Source organism: Xiphophorus maculatus, chromosome 7 (genome assembly GCF_002775205.1).
Source record: "Xiphophorus maculatus strain JP 163 A chromosome 7, X_maculatus-5.0-male, whole genome shotgun sequence".
Taxonomy (NCBI): Eukaryota; Metazoa; Chordata; class Actinopteri; order Cyprinodontiformes; family Poeciliidae; genus Xiphophorus; species Xiphophorus maculatus.
In genome coordinates, this window is record NC_036449.1 from 23,242,980 (window position 1) to 23,261,272 (window position 18,293).

General features: G+C 37.9%; 3 protein-coding genes across 3 annotated transcripts; all 3 read left to right on the forward strand.

Annotated features, from left to right (window-relative positions):
- On the forward strand, window positions 1–4,687 carry LOC102217393 (UDP-glucuronosyltransferase-like). Its single transcript, XM_005816265.3, has 5 exons — window positions 1–997; window positions 1,967–2,098; window positions 2,406–2,493; window positions 2,573–2,792; window positions 4,255–4,687. Exons 1-5 carry the CDS (start codon window positions 137–139, stop codon window positions 4,535–4,537), a joined length of 1,584 nt encoding a protein of 527 aa, XP_005816322.1. The 5' UTR covers window positions 1–136; the 3' UTR covers window positions 4,538–4,687.
- A 2,878-nt stretch (window positions 4,688–7,565) lies between these two features.
- On the forward strand, window positions 7,566–13,506 carry LOC102217646 (UDP-glucuronosyltransferase-like). Its single transcript, XM_023336515.1, has 5 exons — window positions 7,566–8,567; window positions 8,939–9,070; window positions 9,378–9,465; window positions 9,551–9,770; window positions 13,083–13,506. Exons 1-5 carry the CDS (start codon window positions 7,581–7,583, stop codon window positions 13,363–13,365), a joined length of 1,710 nt encoding a protein of 569 aa, XP_023192283.1. The 5' UTR covers window positions 7,566–7,580; the 3' UTR covers window positions 13,366–13,506.
- Window positions 13,507–13,626: 120 nt separating this feature from the next.
- On the forward strand, window positions 13,627–17,280 carry LOC102216992 (granzyme B-like). The gene is made up of 5 exons (XM_014475752.2): window positions 13,627–15,724; window positions 15,822–15,966; window positions 16,229–16,370; window positions 16,629–16,889; window positions 17,004–17,280. Exons 1-5 carry the CDS (start codon window positions 15,481–15,483, stop codon window positions 17,166–17,168), a joined length of 957 nt encoding a protein of 318 aa, XP_014331238.2. The 5' UTR covers window positions 13,627–15,480; the 3' UTR covers window positions 17,169–17,280.
- The last annotated feature ends 1,013 nt before the right edge of the window (window positions 17,281–18,293 follow it).

The window sequence follows — 18,293 nt, forward strand, 5'->3', positions numbered from 1 at the left end:
GCCTGACATAAAATGCAGCCCGCACTTCCTACAGAATTTCGACACACACACTCACTCCGACTCTCAAAGCCACCCCTCAACAACAAGCAGGACCAGCTCCCACACAAAGCTCAGCTTGCAGCGCAGCGAGGAGGCAATGAGAAGCAGAGTGTGGTTTCCTCTAACGGGGCTGTTGGCCTGGCTATGCTGCCTTCGTCTCGGGCCCGTTCAGGGGGAGAAGGTGCTGGTTATGCCGGTGGATGGCAGCCACTGGCTCAGCATGAAGATTCTGGTGAAGGAGCTCGGCCGCAGAGGCCACGAGGTCACGGTCCTGGTGCCTGAAAGCAGCCTGTTGATCCAAGGTTCTGACAGCTACAAGACGGAGGTCTACAAAGTGCCGTATACTCAAGATGAACTGGATAAGAGCTTAAACAAGCTCAGGGAAGGACTGTTTGACCAGCAGCCAGGATTAGCAGATTTATTTGTGAATGTGAACCGTTTGGTGCAGTTTACGTCTATACAATCGGTGGGCTGTGAGGCTTTACTGGACAATGAGCCTTTGATGACTAAACTCAGGACGGAGGGATTTGACATGATGCTTACAGACCCTTTCCTTCCTTGTGGCTCTATCCTAGCACGTATGTTTTCCATTCCTGCTGTGTATTTTCTGCGTGGGCTTCCCTGTGAGCTGGATATTAAAGCTAACAAGTGTCCCTCTCCTGTTTCCTACGTTCCTAAGTTTTTCTCTGGTAACACAGACCGCATGAGCTTCCCAGAGAGGGTTAAAAACATGATGATGTCTTTTTTGGAGTCGTACATATGCACGGTCCTGTACCAGAAATTTGATGAGCTGGTTAGCAAGCGCATCCAAGACGGCATGTCGTACAAAGAACTAATAAGTGAAGGAGCTATCTGGCTCCTCAGATATGACTTTGTTTTTGACTGGCCCAAACCTCTCATGCCAAACATGGTTTTAATAGGTGGGATCAACTGTGCAAAGACGGCTCCTCTTCCAGCAGTGAGTATGATGATTTATGTGTAGAGAAAAAATAAAGAATGTATCCCATCTGGATTCACTTAAGGCAGATTTGTTCAACACAATCTTCGAATTTAAGGAAGTCAAAACTTTGAAACTTTGAAGACCAAAATTTTAATCTCATTGTGTTTCCTTGTTAACTATTTTTATGAGCCATGGAGACAGTCAGAAAAAATGTATGAATCGGCACAAAGTTTTGTATAACACACCATTTCCTGGGAAATTATCAAAAATGAAGAGTCACAGAAAGCATGAAGTCATGGTGTGAGTCAGCAGATATGGCTCATTGTTTCAAGAATTGATTGTGGTAGAATGAGTTTACTTTCTCATGCACTACACTTTGAGAGCAATGTAATCCAGATTTCTGGGCTATGTCCAAAAAAGCTCTAGGAAAGGAGATGTGGGGCCCTGCTGTGTCAACGGGGATCAAGTAATTTGTAATAACAACAGTTCTGTTTGTTTAGGCACAGAGACGGTTATGCTTGCAGATTTAAATGGCTTTACGGCTGGTAGTTGCATGCAATGTCAATGAGGTAAATTCTATTACCTAAAGATTTTCTGGGCCCCCCTATGGATTACAATAAAATCCCCCCCCCCAAAAAGAAAAACAAATCGTTCAATTGTGTTTTCAAACTCCACCTAAGTTTATTTCACACTTCAGGTTGCAACAAAACACACAACAAACCATCTTTACAGTGAAACACTTTTGTGTAACTGTTTTTTTTGGGGGCGCGGGGGGTTTAATTCATCCGTACCGCTTCCAGCGACCCTCCCTGCATTGGCACTGTGCCCCCCCAATGGGGCGCGCCGCACACTTTGGGAACCACTGTTCTATTAAGATATTAATAAGACAGATACAGTTTTTACACATGTAATTTATTTACACTGAATTTTGCTTTTGCTTTAGTTTTCTTGCTGTTATTTTTATGTCTTTTCCAACTTTTTTTGCAGGACCTGAAGGAATTTGTGGATGCTTCAGGAGACGATGGCTTCATTGTCTTTACGCTGGGCTCAATGGTGTCCGACATGCCTGAAGCTAAAGCCAAGCAGTTCTTTGACGCTTTCCGACAAATTCCTCAGAGGGTAAATAATACAGGGTTCCTATCAATTTTCATTGGTTTGATCTATGTACACTTTAAAGTTCAATCCCAATCAATCGCTTTTATATGGCAGGTTTTTTTTCTTCTTGAGAAAGCTACTGATAAGTTTTATGATTACAAGATAAAACAAGCACATTGCCTTTCTTTTTTTACCCACAGTATAATCTGCAGGTTGAATCCAGTTGAACTGCTGGACTTTGTTCTCTACTTTGCTGCCCATGTGCCAAACTGATCATTCAGTACCAAAGCAGTTTGAATGTGCTAATGATCTGGTCTGATTCTTATTGCAGGTGATTTGGAGGTACACAGGTGAAATACCCAAAGATGTACCCAAGAACGTCAAACTTATGAAATGGGTACCTCAGAACGATCTTCTAGGTGTGTTTAATGACACATGGACTCATGAAAAATTGTACTGTATTTGGGTTGAACTACATGTGTTTCTTTTTCTCTACAGCTCACCCCAAAGCTAAAGTCTTCATGACTCATGGTGGAAGTCATGGCATCTATGAAGGCGTCTGCAATGGCGTTCCCATGTTGATGTTTCCACTCTTCGGGGATCAGGGAGACAACGTGCACCGAATGACGTCGCGCGGTGTTGCTGTGAAGCTCAATATATTTGATATGACAACAGAAACATTGGTAGATGGACTGAAAAAAGTTATCTATGACAAAGGGTAAGAAACTTCAACTCTAATTAAAAACTAGTGAGTAATAATTTATGAACAACATTTTATGCAGAGATATTTGTATTTAGTTGTGTGTCTCTCCATCAGAAGACATGAGTAAGCGTCCTCTTTTTCAGAAAAGCAGATTGAGATAGCTGGTGATCAACACCAGGTTATTAGAGAATGGACTTTGACAATCCCCATTTTTTGACATTCAAACCAAATGAAAAACGTCTTAGCAGTTTGAATTTAACTTTATAGTACAAACATTTTACACCAGTATCACATCAGAAGTATATTATATAAGTATATAAGTATATATATATTATATAAGTATATATCACATCATCCTTATATTTTTCCAAGGGCAAAAGGTCAGGAGATGTAAATGGTAAAATGGACTGAACTTATATAGCGCTTTTCCAGTCATTGTGACCACTCAAAGAACTTTACACTAGAGTCACATTCACCCAGTCACACTCACAAACACACTCACATTTATACACCGATCGGTAGGCAATTTGGGGTTAAGTGCCTTGCCCAGAGGCACATCGACATGTGGCAGGAGGAAGCTGGAATCGAACCTACAGCCTTCCGATCGCAAGACAACTACTCTACCAAAGAGCCACAGTCGCCCAATGTAAAGATGTAAAGACCTAGCTTCTGTTGTGTTTTACAAATTATTGGGTATTTTGCACTTACAGCTTTCTAAGGCAGTTTATTGTCAGCCATAGCAGTTCCATATCGCTCTTTCTTATTTTTCTTCTTTTCTTCTACCCTTTTTGTTCTTCCTTAATTTCTGTCATGGTGTTTGTTCAATCTTCCATCCTCCATCTCTTTCTTTTACATGTTTCACTTGCTTGCTTCTTTTCTTATTTGTTTCCATTTTTTCTGGTATTTGCCTCGATTTCCATCCGTTCTTAGCTTTCTTAAAACACTCCTTCTTTCCTTTCTCTATGTGTCCCACCTCCATTCTTTCAATGTGTCCTTTATTTATTTTTTATTTATTTCATTCATTCATTCGACCTTCCTTTCATCCTTCAAAACAAAATCATAATTAACTTTTATATTTCATGCCTAAAAGAAATGAAAGGTTGAGGACTCAAGAAAAGTGTGAAACTTTTACCTGAACATTATGTACTGAATCATTCATCCGGTCTATGTTTGTACTTTGTTGCGTGATAAAACTTCATGACCTGTGCTGGCAGGTCTAGAGTGCTCAGCTGTCCTGCTTTGTGGATTCCAGTGACATTTCATAACGGAGTTTTCTGCACAAATACAAATATTTTTTGTTCGATTACACACTTCCCTTGATGATTATTTTAACACACTAGTTTAATTTATTTAATTTATGTTGTCCTTTTCAACACAGACTTCTGGTAGTATATTACAAGGAGTCTGTAATACACTAAGGTTAATCTGAAACGTACTGTTATACGGCCCTGTTGTAACCATTATGTCTTTTCTGTAGATACAAAGAGCGCATGGTGGGGCTGTCTCAGATACACCTGGACCGCCCTGTTGAGCCTTTGGACCTGGCTGTTTTCTGGTCTGAGTTTGTAATGAGACACAAGGGAGCATCACATCTAAGGGTGGCTGCACATGACCTGAACTGGTTTCAGTACCACAGCCTGGATGTTATCGGCTTTTTAGTTTTTGTTTTTGTCGCCGTTTTGTGGTTGACTCTGAAATCCTGTTTGTTTTGCACTCGCAAGTGTTGCGGCAAGAGAGGTGCAAAGAAAAAATCTGAGTAGTGTCTGCCATGAAGTAAATAGTTTTAACACTGCTGTGAAGTTTTGTCTGGTGTACAGTAAAGTGTATATATGTGATTTGCCAGAACACATCTTTTTTAGTAATTAAACTGAATAAACTTATAATAAAATTAATAAAACTTATTTCTTGAACTTCATTTATTATTTGTGAAAGAATATACAGACCTTGAACTCTCCCTGAGAGTTAAAGATGTTAGTTTAGTTCTGTTTCATAGGAATGTTGTTGGAATGGATTATAAAGCACTTTTGTTTTGTAATAGCAGTTATCTTTTATGTATGTACAGATTATATAAAGCCTTTACATTTATTGCTTCCTCTGTAGCAAATTTGTGAAGAAGCTTGAAACAAATGATCTAGAATATTGTCCAGCCACATTTGTCAAGATCCATTTTTCTAAACATTTTTATTGTTGCACTGACTAAATATAGACAGGTTTAGGTTCCTGATTTATGAAAACCAACACAACTCCGACTCCCTGTATTGGCCCATTTTTTGGTTTTTTAAAGAGTAGCAAATACAAGTTGGCTTCTGGAGGAAGCTATTTTTATGATCAGATACATATGTGGTGTTTATTGCTGATAGTTGTTTTGATTGTCCCCTGTGAATGTGCATTTTTTTCAAATTTTATATTGATTTTGATAGCTTACCCATACATATCCACTGTACATTGAATTTACACTGATTTACTCTCGAAGAAATATTTGGCTATTAGCTTTGATCAAATACATATTAATAAGTATTAATCAAACAACTAATGACTTATGAAAAAGAACAAAAAAAATAAACAATAAAAAATAACTGTCCTTACAAATACACAGAAAGACGTGTTGTATTTAAAACATTTTATTTATTGCCTCAGATCCTTAACTGACAAGTAGTTAAAGCAGTCAAACAAAACAAGCAATACATGGTATAAAATCGCAACAACAAAAAAACAAAACAAGAAACACATAGGGTCAGTCTTCAGAACTGTAAATATGAAACAATGTTGGGAACCAGGGCTTTGGGTGCTGTATGGTTGTTTTTGTCGTCTTCCTTCACTTTCTCAGTTCCACCACAAGATGGAGCCATGGAGCTGCTGTCCAGCTGATTATCGCACACACCTGCAGATCGTCACCTGTCATCATCCAGGCTTTAAGAGGAGCTGGTTGTCAGTGCCTGAGTGTTAACATACTGTGGTACTCAGCGCCTTCTAACTATCAGATTATGGGCAAGAATAGATATTTTTCTCCAACGATTTTATTCACAAAGAAGAGAATAAAAACGTAGGGTTGAAGTTAGAAAACCGTTACTATTTATTTTCGGAATTGTCCTCGCAATAGTCCTCACCCATAAGCACAGAAGTGGTTCGACTGCAGAGGAAACATTTAACTTTAATTTTATTAAGGCTGCCCCAGCGCTGAACTAAATGCTCTGTTATAAATGCTCTGTTATGCCGAGAACGCGCATCTCTCTCGCAGATTGATGAGAAAACGGACTGAAATATGACCGAAGAGGCAACTTTTAAAGATGCTGACGGGATCTGGGCTTCAGGTGAGCGGCTGTGGATAAAAGTTACTGCAGGACCTCAACTGCTAAAGAAAGATTCGGCTCATAGCATTTGGAGTTTAGAAAATATCGCATAAACATCAGCGAAAAATACTGTAGCAATGATTTGGACCGCAGCACAAAGCCAAAGATGCCACAATTAAGTAAATTAATTTGTCCCAAAAGCATCGGCGGACTGGCAAACGGGGCTGCCAAGGGATTCTGAATCTGATTTAGCCGCCTCCCCCGTCTCATTAAGAACATCAGCATCACTAATAGTGTTTAGATTTAGACTTGGTGAAGTTTGTGGGAGTGGGCCCAGGTTAAAATCAGTCAGTAATCATTGGGCATTATTTGCTGGAATGTATTGGTGAACAAACCAAGTTCAAACACAAAGATTACAAAAAGCGACATATTGTAGCCATGGCAACACAGCAATCAAACTATCAAGATGATTTTTTGTACTTTTACAAAGTAAACTTTTTTATTAAATCTGAAATGTACATTAAAAAAATGATATCTGCTGTGCACATTAAATAATATTTAATAGCATCGTCATTCTCAGTAAATGTATGCTAAAGTGTTAGATCTGTGTTAAAATGTCAACCATTTCTAGATGCCCCCGAATGACTGGTAGTGGGGAGCCTACCAGCAGCTACTGAGTTGTTTTTTTTGCCTTCATACCTCTGTCTTACAATTCTAGATCGCTCATAAGTGCTAACATTGAAAAATTATCTAGACTTAACCCCGTCTGAGCTTTTTTGATCTTTAAAGCAGTCTGCAGCGAAGTTGCTATAGAGGTTACATATTATTAGGGTTTATTTAGTGAAATGGCAGCAAATTTGCTTGTTTCATAACATACATCATAACCCAGCAACCTTCTCTCAAGGTCTGTTTAAAAACTACAGTCTCAGATCAACAGCCCTCCATCACTGTCAGCAGCAGAAAGAGCAACATTATACACCATGTAAAACATAGACTACATATGCTTTGCATTGTCCCCACATAATGAAAATGATGTAGTATGATCTGATTAAATATTAGATTTTTGATGAATATGTGTTTCTGTGTTGTTGTACATTGTTTTAAGATCGTTCTAAACGGCACCTTTTTGACTTTGAGCACCTGCAACTCCAAAGGTCTCTGCGAGGTCCTTCTTACGAGGTACGAGTGTGTCTGTTTTCCAGAGGGAGGGAACATATAAAGTGAAGAGAGAGGGCTATGCTCAAATCTACAGTTAGTACATGCAGTCATGCAATGAGTTGTAAGTTATAATGCAAAATAATTTCATGACTTGTCACCACAAACGCAGCAGAAAGTCATGCAATAAAAAAACGTTAAAAATCATCTTAATGTGCTTAGTTAACAGGATGTAAGATAACTTTCAAAGTGAACAGCAAAGTTATATCAATGATTAACTGATGGCACACTGAATGCTGACGCAAAGAGTTGGGAATCTGTCCTGCCTTCCTGTTATTACATAACAGCATGACTTAAAATGCAGCCTGCACTTCCTACAGAATTTCGACACACACACACTCACTCCGACTCTGAAAGCCACTCCTCAACAACACGCAGGACCAGCTCCCACACGAAGCTCAGCTTGCAGCACAGGGAAGAAGCAATGAGAAGCAGAGTGCGGTTTCCTCTAACGGGGCTGTTGGCCTGGCTATGCTGCTTTCATCTGGGGCCCGTTCAGGGGGAGAAGGTGCTGGTTTTCCCTGCAGATGGCAGCCAGTGGCTCAGCATGAAGATTCTGGTGAAGGAGCTCGGCCGCAGAGGCCACGAGGTCACGGTCCTGGTGCCTGAAAACAGCCAGTTGATCCAAGGTTCTGACAGCTACAAGACGGAGGTCTACAAAGTGCCATATACTCAAGATGAAACGGATAAGAACTACAAGAGGTTCAGGGAAGGACTGTTTGACCAGCAGCCAGGATTAGCAAATTTATTTGTGAACGTGGACCGTTTGTTGATATTTACATCTCCACAGGTGGTGGGCTGTGAGGCTTTACTGGACAATGAGCCTTTGATGACTAAACTCAGGACGGAGGGATTTGATATGATGCTTACAGACCCCTTTCTTCCCTGTGGCTCTATCCTAGCACATATTTTTTCTATTCCTGCTGTGTATTTTATGCGTTTGCTTCCCTGTGAGCTGGATATTAAAGCTAACAAGTGTCCCTCTCCTGTTTCCTACATTCCTAAGTCTTTCTCTGGTAACACAGACCGTATGAGCTTCCCAGAGAGGGTTAAAAACATGATGATGTCTTTTTTGGAGTCGTACCTATGCACGGTCATGTACCAGAAATTTGATGAGCTGGTTAGCAAGCGCATCCAAGACGGCATGTCGTACAAAGAACTAATAAGTGAAGGAGCTATCTGGCTCCTCAGATATGACTTTGTTTTTGACTGGCCCAAACCTCTCATGCCAAACATGGTTTTAATAGGTGGAATCAATTGTGCAAAGACGGCTCCTCTTCCAGCAGTGAGTATGACGATTTATGTGTAGAGAAAAAATAAGGAATGTATCCCATCTGGATTCACTTAAGGCAGATTTGCTCAACAAGTTGTTCAAGTAATTTGCAAAAATAATAGTTTTGTTTGTATACAAACAAATATAGGCACAAATATGGCTTTTACCAGCTTCTGCATCTGGTAAAGCCATAAAATCTTTGTCTTTTACTAGCCATAAAGCCAAAATGGGTAGTTGCATACGGTGTTTATGATGTAAATTCTTTTAAGGTTTTATAAGATGGATGCAGTTTTTAAACATGTAGGAATGTATTTGCCCTGGATTTTGCTTTTGCTTTAGTTTTCTTGCAGTTATTTTTATGTCTTTTCCAACTTTTTTTGCAGGACCTGAAGGAATTTGTGGATGCTTCAGGAGACGATGGCTTCATTGTCTTTACGCTGGGCTCATGGGTGTCCGACATGCCTGAAGCTAAAGCCAAGCAGTTCTTTGAAGCCTTCCGACAAATTCCTCAGAGGGTAAATAATACAGGGTTCCTATCAATTTTCATTGGTTTGATCTATGTACACTTTAAAGTTCAATCCCAATCAATCGGTTTTATGTGGCAGTTTTTTTTTCTTCTTGAGAAAGCTACTGATAAGTTTTATGATTACAAGATAAAACAAGCACATTGCCTTTCTTTTTTTACCCACAGTATAATCTGCAGGTTGAATCCAGTTGAACTGCTGGACTTTGTTCTCTACTTTGCTGCCCACTTGCCAAATTGATCATTCAGTACCAAAGCAGTTTGAATGTGCTAATGATCTGGTCTGATTTTTATTGCAGGTGATTTGGAGGTACACAGGTGAAATACCCAAAGATGTACCCAAGAACGTCAAACTTATGAAATGGGTACCTCAGAAGGATCTTCTAGGTGTGTTTAATGACACATGGATTCATGAAAAATTGTATTGTATTTGGGGACAAGTTGAACTATAAATGTTTCTTTTTCTCTACAGCTCACCCCAAAGCTAAAGTCTTCATGACTCATGGTGGAAGTCATGGTATTTATGAAAGTGTCTGTAATGGCGTTCCCTTGTTGATATTTCCGCTCTTCGGGGATCAGAGAGACAACGCGCACCAAATGGTGTCGCGCGGTGTTGCTGTGAAGCTCAATATATTTGATATAACAACAGAAACATTGGTAGATGGACTGAAAAAAGTTATCTATGACAAAGGGTAAGAAACTTCAACTATAACTTACTAAAAACTAATGAGTAATACTATATGCACATTTTATGCAGAGATATTTGTATTTGGTTGAATATTTTTTTTAAAGAAGTGTTGCCTGGAACCTAAATAATCTGAGTCTCTCCATCAGAAGACATCAGTAAGCGTCCTCTTTTTTCAGAAAAGCAGATTGAGATAGCTGGTGATCAACACCAGGTTATTAGAGAATGGACTTTGAAAATCTCCAAATTAAAATTTCTTAACAGTTTAAATTTAACTTTATAGTACAAACATTTTACACCAGTATCACATCAGATGTACTGTAGCTTTCTAAGGCAGATAATTGTCAGCCATTGCAGGTCTAAATCCTTCCATCTTACTTTTCTTCCTTTCTTTTGCCCTTTTTGTTTTCCTTGTGTCATCCTTAATTTATTTCATGATGACTGTTCATTCTTCCAACCTCCCTTCTTTTATTATGTCCTTTATTCATTTATTTCAGTCATTCATTCAATTGACTTTTATTCCAACCTTAAAAAAAACAACAATTAACTTTTATATTTTATGCCTAAAAGAAAGTAAAGGACTGACTACACTTCTATTGTTGAAGTGTTGGGAAGCTGTTAGTTTAATCTTAGTTTTATATCTTTGTATATGCTACATACTATCTATTTCGACAACTTTCCACTGTGTTGTGGCTACTCTTGCATCATAATAAGGTCCAAAAAACATAAACTGAGTAGTTTCTCAGAAGGAGTAGGTTTTCGACTCACTCAAAATAAAAAGCACTCGCGGAGAGTTTTCTGGTTTCAAAAAGAGTATTTTCTTTACTTAAAAAAATAACAGAAATATTCTCTGAGTTGACTTCATACAAAACTTTAAATGTAAACGTTAATTTTGTGGTAGAAAAACTGTTTCACTCCTCACTCCTTCACCAAACAATCAGATCAATCACAGCAGCTGCTTCTTCTTGTTAATCACAGCAGGAGGCTGACTGACAAGGAGGACGGTCTAATTGAAACAAATAAATAAATAACAATAGATATTATTAAGGAGGAAATTTATTAGGTTAGCTTAAATTTTGAAAAAAAGCATGGCTCTCTTTTCCTCCTGTTAGCCCGGATCGCAAGCGGATGCCGTCACGGCTGGAAAAACAGACGGCGAGGCTCGATGACGTCACAGAGATACAGAGTTTAATTCAATAGAAAACACCGTATGAATTTAACAAGAAAACTTCAGAGTACAAAAATGCATTCTTTACCTGAGACAAAAGAATTAAAAAGAACAAAGGATCCTTTGGAGACAGCTGTTGCTTAAAAGCATAACAGGACAGTTGTCTGAATTTTATTGTTGCGCATTCCCTTTTTCTAGGGAAGGCGTTTCTCTTTGTTAATATATGCAAATAGGGCGTACCTCTGTTTTGACCAACCAAGAGCGACCTTGGAAAAAAACTTAGACCTTCCCCTGAGTTTTAATGACAAATATCAAGAGTCATTTTAGTTATTAAAGTTATAAGTTATTTTCACAAAACCTATCTTGCTCCTCTGCAGTCAGCTTCTCCAAAGATTTGACCCTTTGCTTTATCACAAACAATAATGAGATAGAAGTCTTTTTTAACCTGTAAAACATAACATTCAAATCATTCTCTTTTGATTCCGATATTGTCATAGTTAGTACATTTTCAAATACATTCGATTTACTAGATTAGTACTTGTAGCTTGGGTAATATACTTTAATCTAACACACTATTGCTATTAATATTAAGAGGTATATCAGAAATTAAACTAAGTGTTTTCCAAGATTCCTAAGTTGTGGTCAACTCCAGATGCAACTTTGAGCTCCTGGGAAACCCCCGACCTCTGACCTGCGAGCCGGGGAAGATATTCTTTATGGCCTCCTAATTTAAAACCTTTCAAGAGCATAGTGTTTTATGGTTGCTCTAAGTTACAACCTTGCCAGAAAAATGTTTATCTGTGAACTCCTGCTTGCATCTGCTTTTGTCCAAAGGAATGTTGGTCTACTTAAACATACATGGCATTAGCTTAACTATATTAAACCATCAAAAATAGCCATGATTCCTTAACAATATACCATTCACATAATCTTGGATCTTGGATCATTAATACTTTAGCAAAAAATAAATTTATCTAATTCTTAATATTCTCCAACTCACTGTATGACACTAAGGAGCAGAGGGGTTCCTAACCTGTTTGGCACCCTGGGCAAACCACCTTTCCTTTGCCCCCTCCTTTAAATATATAAGAAATTAGACTACTATGGGCTGCACAGTGGCGCAGTTGATACAGTTGGTAGCACTGTGGCCTTGCAGCAAGAAGGTCCTGGGTTCGGTTCCCGACCCAGGGTCTTTCTGAATGGAGTTTGCATGTTCTCCTTGTGCATACATGGGTTCTCTCCGGGTACTCAGGCTTTTTTCCACAGTCCAAAAAACATGACTGTCAGGTTAATTGGTCTCTCTAAATTTTCCCTAGGTTTGAGTGTGTGTGTGTGCATGTTTGTGTGTTCAAGGGTGTACCCCTTCCTATCTGGAGATAGGCACCAGCACACCTCCTGAAACCACTAGGAACAAGGGTGTACAGAAAAAGGATGGATAGACTACCATGCTGACATAGTGTAAATTACAGTTGTCTCAGACTGTACTCAGTATTAATAATTTAGTAAATTGTAATGTTTAAGGACTTCAGTACTTAAATCTTGGTTTTACTTTCACTCTGGGAATAAACAAAATAATCTGCAAACCACAACCTAGATAATTAACCTCAGACAAATGAGCATGCTTTGCAAAATACTTTTCCTTAACACTTATTTCTTTGCAATTAGTTATCACACTGAATAAAACTCACAACATAGCTTCACCAACTTTTGCGAGTGTGGGGGAAACCAATCTGTTCCACAGTTTAACCTGGCATCATGCCCTCAAAATTATACACATGGCAAACCTGACCCACCTCTACCAGTGGCCGCTTGTCAGACACTGAGAAGAGGAACTTAACCCACGAGCGTGTGAGAGTAAAAAAAACTCTCTTTAACGTAAAAATCTGTTAATAAATCACATTATAACTCTTTCTCTAACATACCCACAGTTTAACTGCATTTTGAGGGAACATTTTCAAGTGTTTGACTGACCAAACACTCAGAAATATATTTGAGTGGCATTTTGCTGTCCCCCACAAAATGCCGCCCTGGGCAGTTGCCCAGGTCGTCTATATCAGAAACCGCCACTGCTCAGGAGTCTGTAATACACTAAGGTTAATCTGAAACTTACTGTTATACGGCACTGTTGTAACCATTTTGTCTTTTCTGTAGATACAAAGAGCGCATGGTGGGGCTGTCTCAGATACACCTGGACCGCCCTGTTGAGCCTTTGGACCTGGCTGTTTTCTGGTCTGAGTTTGTAATGAGACACAAGGGAGCATCACATCTAAGGGTGGCTGCACATGACCTGAACTGGTTTCAGTACCACAGCCTGGATGTTATCGGCTTTTTAGTTTTTGTTTTTGTCGCCGTTTTGTGGTTGACTCTGAAATCCTGTTTGTTTTGCACTCGCAAGTGTTGCGGGAAGAGAGGTGCAAAGAAAAAATCTGAGTAGTGTCTGCCATGAAGTAAATAGTTTTAACACTGCTGTGAAGTTTTGTCTGGTGTACAGTAAAGTGTATATATGTGATTTGCCAGTACACATCTTTTTTAGTAATTGAACTGAATAAACTTATAATAAAATTAATAAAACTTATTTCTTGAACTTCATTTATTATTTGTGAAAGAATATACAGACCTTGAACTCTCCCTGAGAGTTAAAGATGTTTAGTTCTGTTTCATAGGAATGTTGTTGGAATGGATTATAAAGCACGTTTGTTTTGTAATAGCAGTCATCTTTTATGTATGTACAGATTATATAAAACCTTTACATTTATTGCTTCCTCTGTAGCAAATTTGTGAAGAAGCTTGAAACAAATGACCTAGAATATTGTCCAGCCACATTTGTCAAGATCCATTTTTCAAAACATTTTTATCGTTGCACTGACAAGTTCCTTGTGTATAGACAGGTTTTGGGTGAGAAGCCATTTCCTGATTTATGAGAACCAACACAAACCTGACTCCCTTTATTGGTCCATTTTCTTGTTTTTTCCTATTTTAAAGAGTAGCAAATGCAAGTTGGCTTCTGGAGGAAGCTATTTTTATGGATCAGAGACATATGAAATTTGGGAAGCAAATTAAAAGTTCTGTACTACTCTGATCAGCTTATATGAGAAAAGTGTTTAATAACATAACCTCAGTTATGTGTTAAAAGTACCAGTAAGTTTGATGTGGCCCTGAGTGATTTGGTTAAAAAACAAACTTTTTAACATAATTTTGCCCATTGAATAACTGTACCTTTTTATTAAAGGCTGAATTTAAATTGCATTTATTTTCAGAGTAAGAGCTTGAAATCACAATAAAACTTATATCTTGGAGTTTTTAGCATATTTTTAGGGCTACTAAAAAATTTTGAGGGTGCATACAAATATGTTCTTTTTTCTGTATTTGACCATTTTATTTAATCCATAATAGCTGTTGCTATTATGGATTGAAGCCTTGGCTTCAACATGTCTAACACTAGTAAACAGTAAACTTTGTTTGCATTTGGCAGTGATTAATGAATGTTGGGCATTGACAGTGGAGCAACTGTTTAAACAGTCACTGTTATATTGGTAGCAGATGCTCCTGCTTGCATCATTCTATGTTATTTTAATTATCTCATAACAGAAAATATTCAATCTCAGGAAGAAGTCTGTGTGTACATAAACACACTCCATTGTTCAAATCACACAGGTGGCCAAAGAAAACAAATTGCTTGCATGAAAGCAACTGCCTATTACTTTGTCACTTCAAACTGCACAAAGCTTTGGATTTTGGCATCAATAGGAACAGTCTGAGTTATTTAGTGGGAAACTTAACTATTTCTTTCTTTGCAGTGAGCAGAAAACAGGACTGACTGCTCCCTTGCTTTGTAGTGTTTACTGTGATCTACGTCTTAGTTTATTGACATCAGTGTAAAACGGCTTGTAAATGTAACACCAAGTGAAAGTGTGAAACATACATCTGCCTAAAGCAGGGTTGTTTGACGCCTCAAACTCTTTGGCTTCCTTGTTTATACTAACCATTGCAAATGTTTGTGAAATGAATACTGAGTTAAACTCTGCTCAGAAGCCCCACCAAGTGGACAAAATATTTACTACTCCGTCTTTTGTGAAGAAGTCAAAATCTATTTTCTTATAGGATAAGTGTTTTTACCCTTTCACTTCATATTTTGTCATGTTACATTTGCAAGCTTCTAGGAAATTTTGTTACAGGCCCACACAATGTGTTGTGTAATACTAAAATGGAAGAAACATTACACATCGTAGCTGCAATGGATTAGAAATGCATGCCAAACTGTGCAGATTTTTTTTTAATGATTTTTTTTACATGTATTTACATAATCAAACCTGCAGATATAAATAACTCTGACTTATAGCAGAATGTTTTGTCTTCTTTTTTGGTGAGAGGACAAAACATTTCTTAAAATGTCCTTTTTTTCCAGGCTTGAGTTTCATATCTGTGGCAAGACGAGAGTCAAGCGAAGAACTGGTTGAGACGATGGTCTGGATTGTTTGGCTGTGTGATTTGTGTCAGTCAAGCCTCTAAATAATCACTGATTCAGTTAGAAGTTCAGACAATAGAAAAAATGTGTAGTATCAGGAATTTCCAAATGATTTCACAGTTATTTCTTGCATGCACCAGCAAAGGTGTTAGTGAACTTGAACATATCAGCCATCTACCCACAAAGTTTCCGTTTGAACTGGTTCACAGGTTGACTATAAAAGGTGGTGCTGGAGATCTAAAAGCCATTTGCTTTATTCCTTCCTTCTCTGCTATCATGATACATACAGGCGCCATCATTTGCATCCTTCTGCTGGTCCCCCTCCCTGGTAAAAGTAGTTTATTCTTATTATATTTTTCCTCTATTTTCTTAATTTATTGTAAGGAATTTTTCTTTCTTGATTTAAGAATTTCTCCATTTGTCAGGCGCCTCTGGGAGCAGCATAGTTGGAGGCAAAGTTTCCAAGCCCCACTCCAAACCTTACATGGCGTCTCTCCAGTACCAAGAAAAACATTCATGTGGTGGGATACTTATTCGGAAGGATTTTGTCCTAACTGCAGCACACTGCAAGTGAGTATGTTCCCTCTGATATAAAGTTATTTTTATGCAACACATAAAACACATAATTTTATGGTTAGGATTTTTTTATAGATTAGTTTTTAATAATTTTCAATAATTAATCCCAAACATGTTTTGTTTGTAATCCCAAACAAAACGTAAAAGAAAGATTTGGGTTTTTTTCTTCTTTTCTTTCGTATTTCCTTCTGGGAAAAAGGTTAGCTCTTTTCAAAGTGGTCTTCAATAAAATAGATAAATCTAATTATGTTTTCAGAGCTCAAGGTGACATGACGGTGGTTCTTGGAGCACATGATCTCAGAAAGAAGGAGAAAAGTCAGCAAAGGATCAAAGTGGCAAAGTTCTGTCCACATTCAAGCTTCAGTGGAAAATTTGATTTTGACATCATGCTGCTTAAGGTGAGCAAACTGTTGAAAATTCATTTTTGCACATTTATTTTCAAAAATTCCCCCCACATCAAATGGCGTTTATACATTTTAAAGCTTATTTCCTGTACAAAGAAAAACAAATTCTTGTTCAACACTTTGGTTGTCTGTGGTTGTTTTAAACATCCATTGGGCTTTCTCTTGACTTATTTCCTTTTTTTTTTGCATCATATTAAAACCTAACCTGGAGAACCTAACTGAGTTAATAATATTCACCATTCTCTTTTACAGTTACAAAATAATGCCACAAAGAATAAGTACGTGAAGCCTCTGGACCTGCCCAAGAAAGCCAAAAGCGTCTCTGACAAACTCAAATGTCTTGTTGCTGGCTGGGGAAAAACTGGACCCAGTGAGCCGGATTCAAAGGTTCTGAAAGAAGGGACAGAAAGGACTCTGCCCATCACTGACTGTGAAAAAATTTGGGGAGACCATTTCAAATCACAGCAAATGATTTGCACCACATTTAACAAGAAGGACGGAGGAATATGTCAGGTAATAAAATAACGCCACCAATACGGAAACTCACACAAGTGAAATCTTATGTTTACTATGAACATCTTACAGTTTTTGTGAAACTACTGTCTTCCTCTCCTCTCTTTTTCCTAGGGTGATTCTGGTGGACCTCTAATTTGCAAAAAAAAGCTGCAAGGCATAACTGCTTTTACTGCTAGCGGTCATTGTGATAATACACTGTATCCTCATGTCTTCACGAACATTAGTTACTTTTTACCGTGGATCAAGAAAATGATGCAGACTAAATCATTATGCTGAACATGTCTTTACTTGTGCATTGTTTATGAATTGTAGAAATGATAATAGCATGAAAATGTTTTCAATTGCCTGTATTTTCTAAATTTACAATAAAAAATACACTTATTAGTTATACCTCTTTTCATTAAATTTTTTCTTGCGTGTTTTTATTCTCTGTTTGTTGAAACACTACGTGAAGTTATTTGTGCTGGTCATAAATAACTTACTTTAACCCTTTCATGCATAGTGGTCACTACAGAGGACAACTATCTAAAAGCCATTTTCTTGTGCTTCTTGTGGATTTTTATGTTATAAATGCACACAGACCACTGAAATGGACAGTAATGCATCATAAAATACACTATCAACTACTGGCCATCAGCTGCAAATGCAAGAAATTATTTTTGTTAAATACAATATGGCCGACAGACAAAAAAGCATGCCAACCGACCCGGTCCCTCCTTTACTGTAGATGACTCTTGCAGGTAAAAAAAACATATTGTGACATCAGCTAAGCCCTAAAGAACAATACTACTGATGTATTTTTCAAATAACAACTTTGTATTTGGAGAAAATTACAATTGATCACCTAAAAACAAAAACATATATATATATATATATATATACAGTATATATATGTTTTATTTTTTATTTTTTACAAACATTTTTTTCCTACCCTTTATTTTATGCATTAAGAACATTTAAAAAAATTGGGGAAAAAATCCTGACACAAAGAATCATAATTCATGCATCAAAAGGTTAAATAGTGGAGGTAGTGTGACAGTCTGAGCCTGTTCTGATGCTTCTGAACCTGGACGACTTAACATACTTGATAGAACCAGGAATTCTGCTCTAGTGAACGACAATATCTGAATATCAGTTTATGATCCCTGTTTCAAAAAATCTTGGGTTATGCTGCAGATTAATGATTTGACATGACCTTAAATAGGCTGTTTAAACCATAGCATGTTTAATGAAACTTGAATTTCAAATGTAGCAACAAAATAATTACTGTTTAGCAGAAAAAAATCACTCACTGACATGCGACAGGACGGATTATGCAGTTGCAGATTGTTCACTTTCCTTGCACCAACATCTCTGACACCTGCCCACAAAGTTTCAGCATGCAACAGTTTAGGGGTTGAC

Coding starts and splice junctions, on each gene's coding strand:
- LOC102217646 (XM_023336515.1), top strand. CDS start 7,581: ATGCAGCCTGCACTTCCTACAGAATTTCGACACACACACACTCACTCC. Junction 8,568..8,938: donor AGACGGCTCCTCTTCCAGCA/GTGAGTATGACG, acceptor CTTTTTTTGCAG/GACCTGAAGGAATTTGTGGA. Junction 9,466..9,550: donor ACCTCAGAAGGATCTTCTAG/GTGTGTTTAATG, acceptor TTTTCTCTACAG/CTCACCCCAAAGCTAAAGTC.
- LOC102216992 (XM_014475752.2), top strand. CDS start 15,481: ATGTGTAGTATCAGGAATTTCCAAATGATTTCACAGTTATTTCTTGCA. Junction 15,725..15,821: donor TCTGCTGGTCCCCCTCCCTG/GTAAAAGTAGTT, acceptor TCCATTTGTCAG/GCGCCTCTGGGAGCAGCATA. Junction 16,371..16,628: donor TTGACATCATGCTGCTTAAG/GTGAGCAAACTG, acceptor TCTCTTTTACAG/TTACAAAATAATGCCACAAA.
- LOC102217393 (XM_005816265.3), top strand. CDS start 137: ATGAGAAGCAGAGTGTGGTTTCCTCTAACGGGGCTGTTGGCCTGGCTA. Junction 998..1,966: donor AGACGGCTCCTCTTCCAGCA/GTGAGTATGATG, acceptor CTTTTTTTGCAG/GACCTGAAGGAATTTGTGGA. Junction 2,099..2,405: donor TCCGACAAATTCCTCAGAGG/GTAAATAATACA, acceptor TTCTTATTGCAG/GTGATTTGGAGGTACACAGG.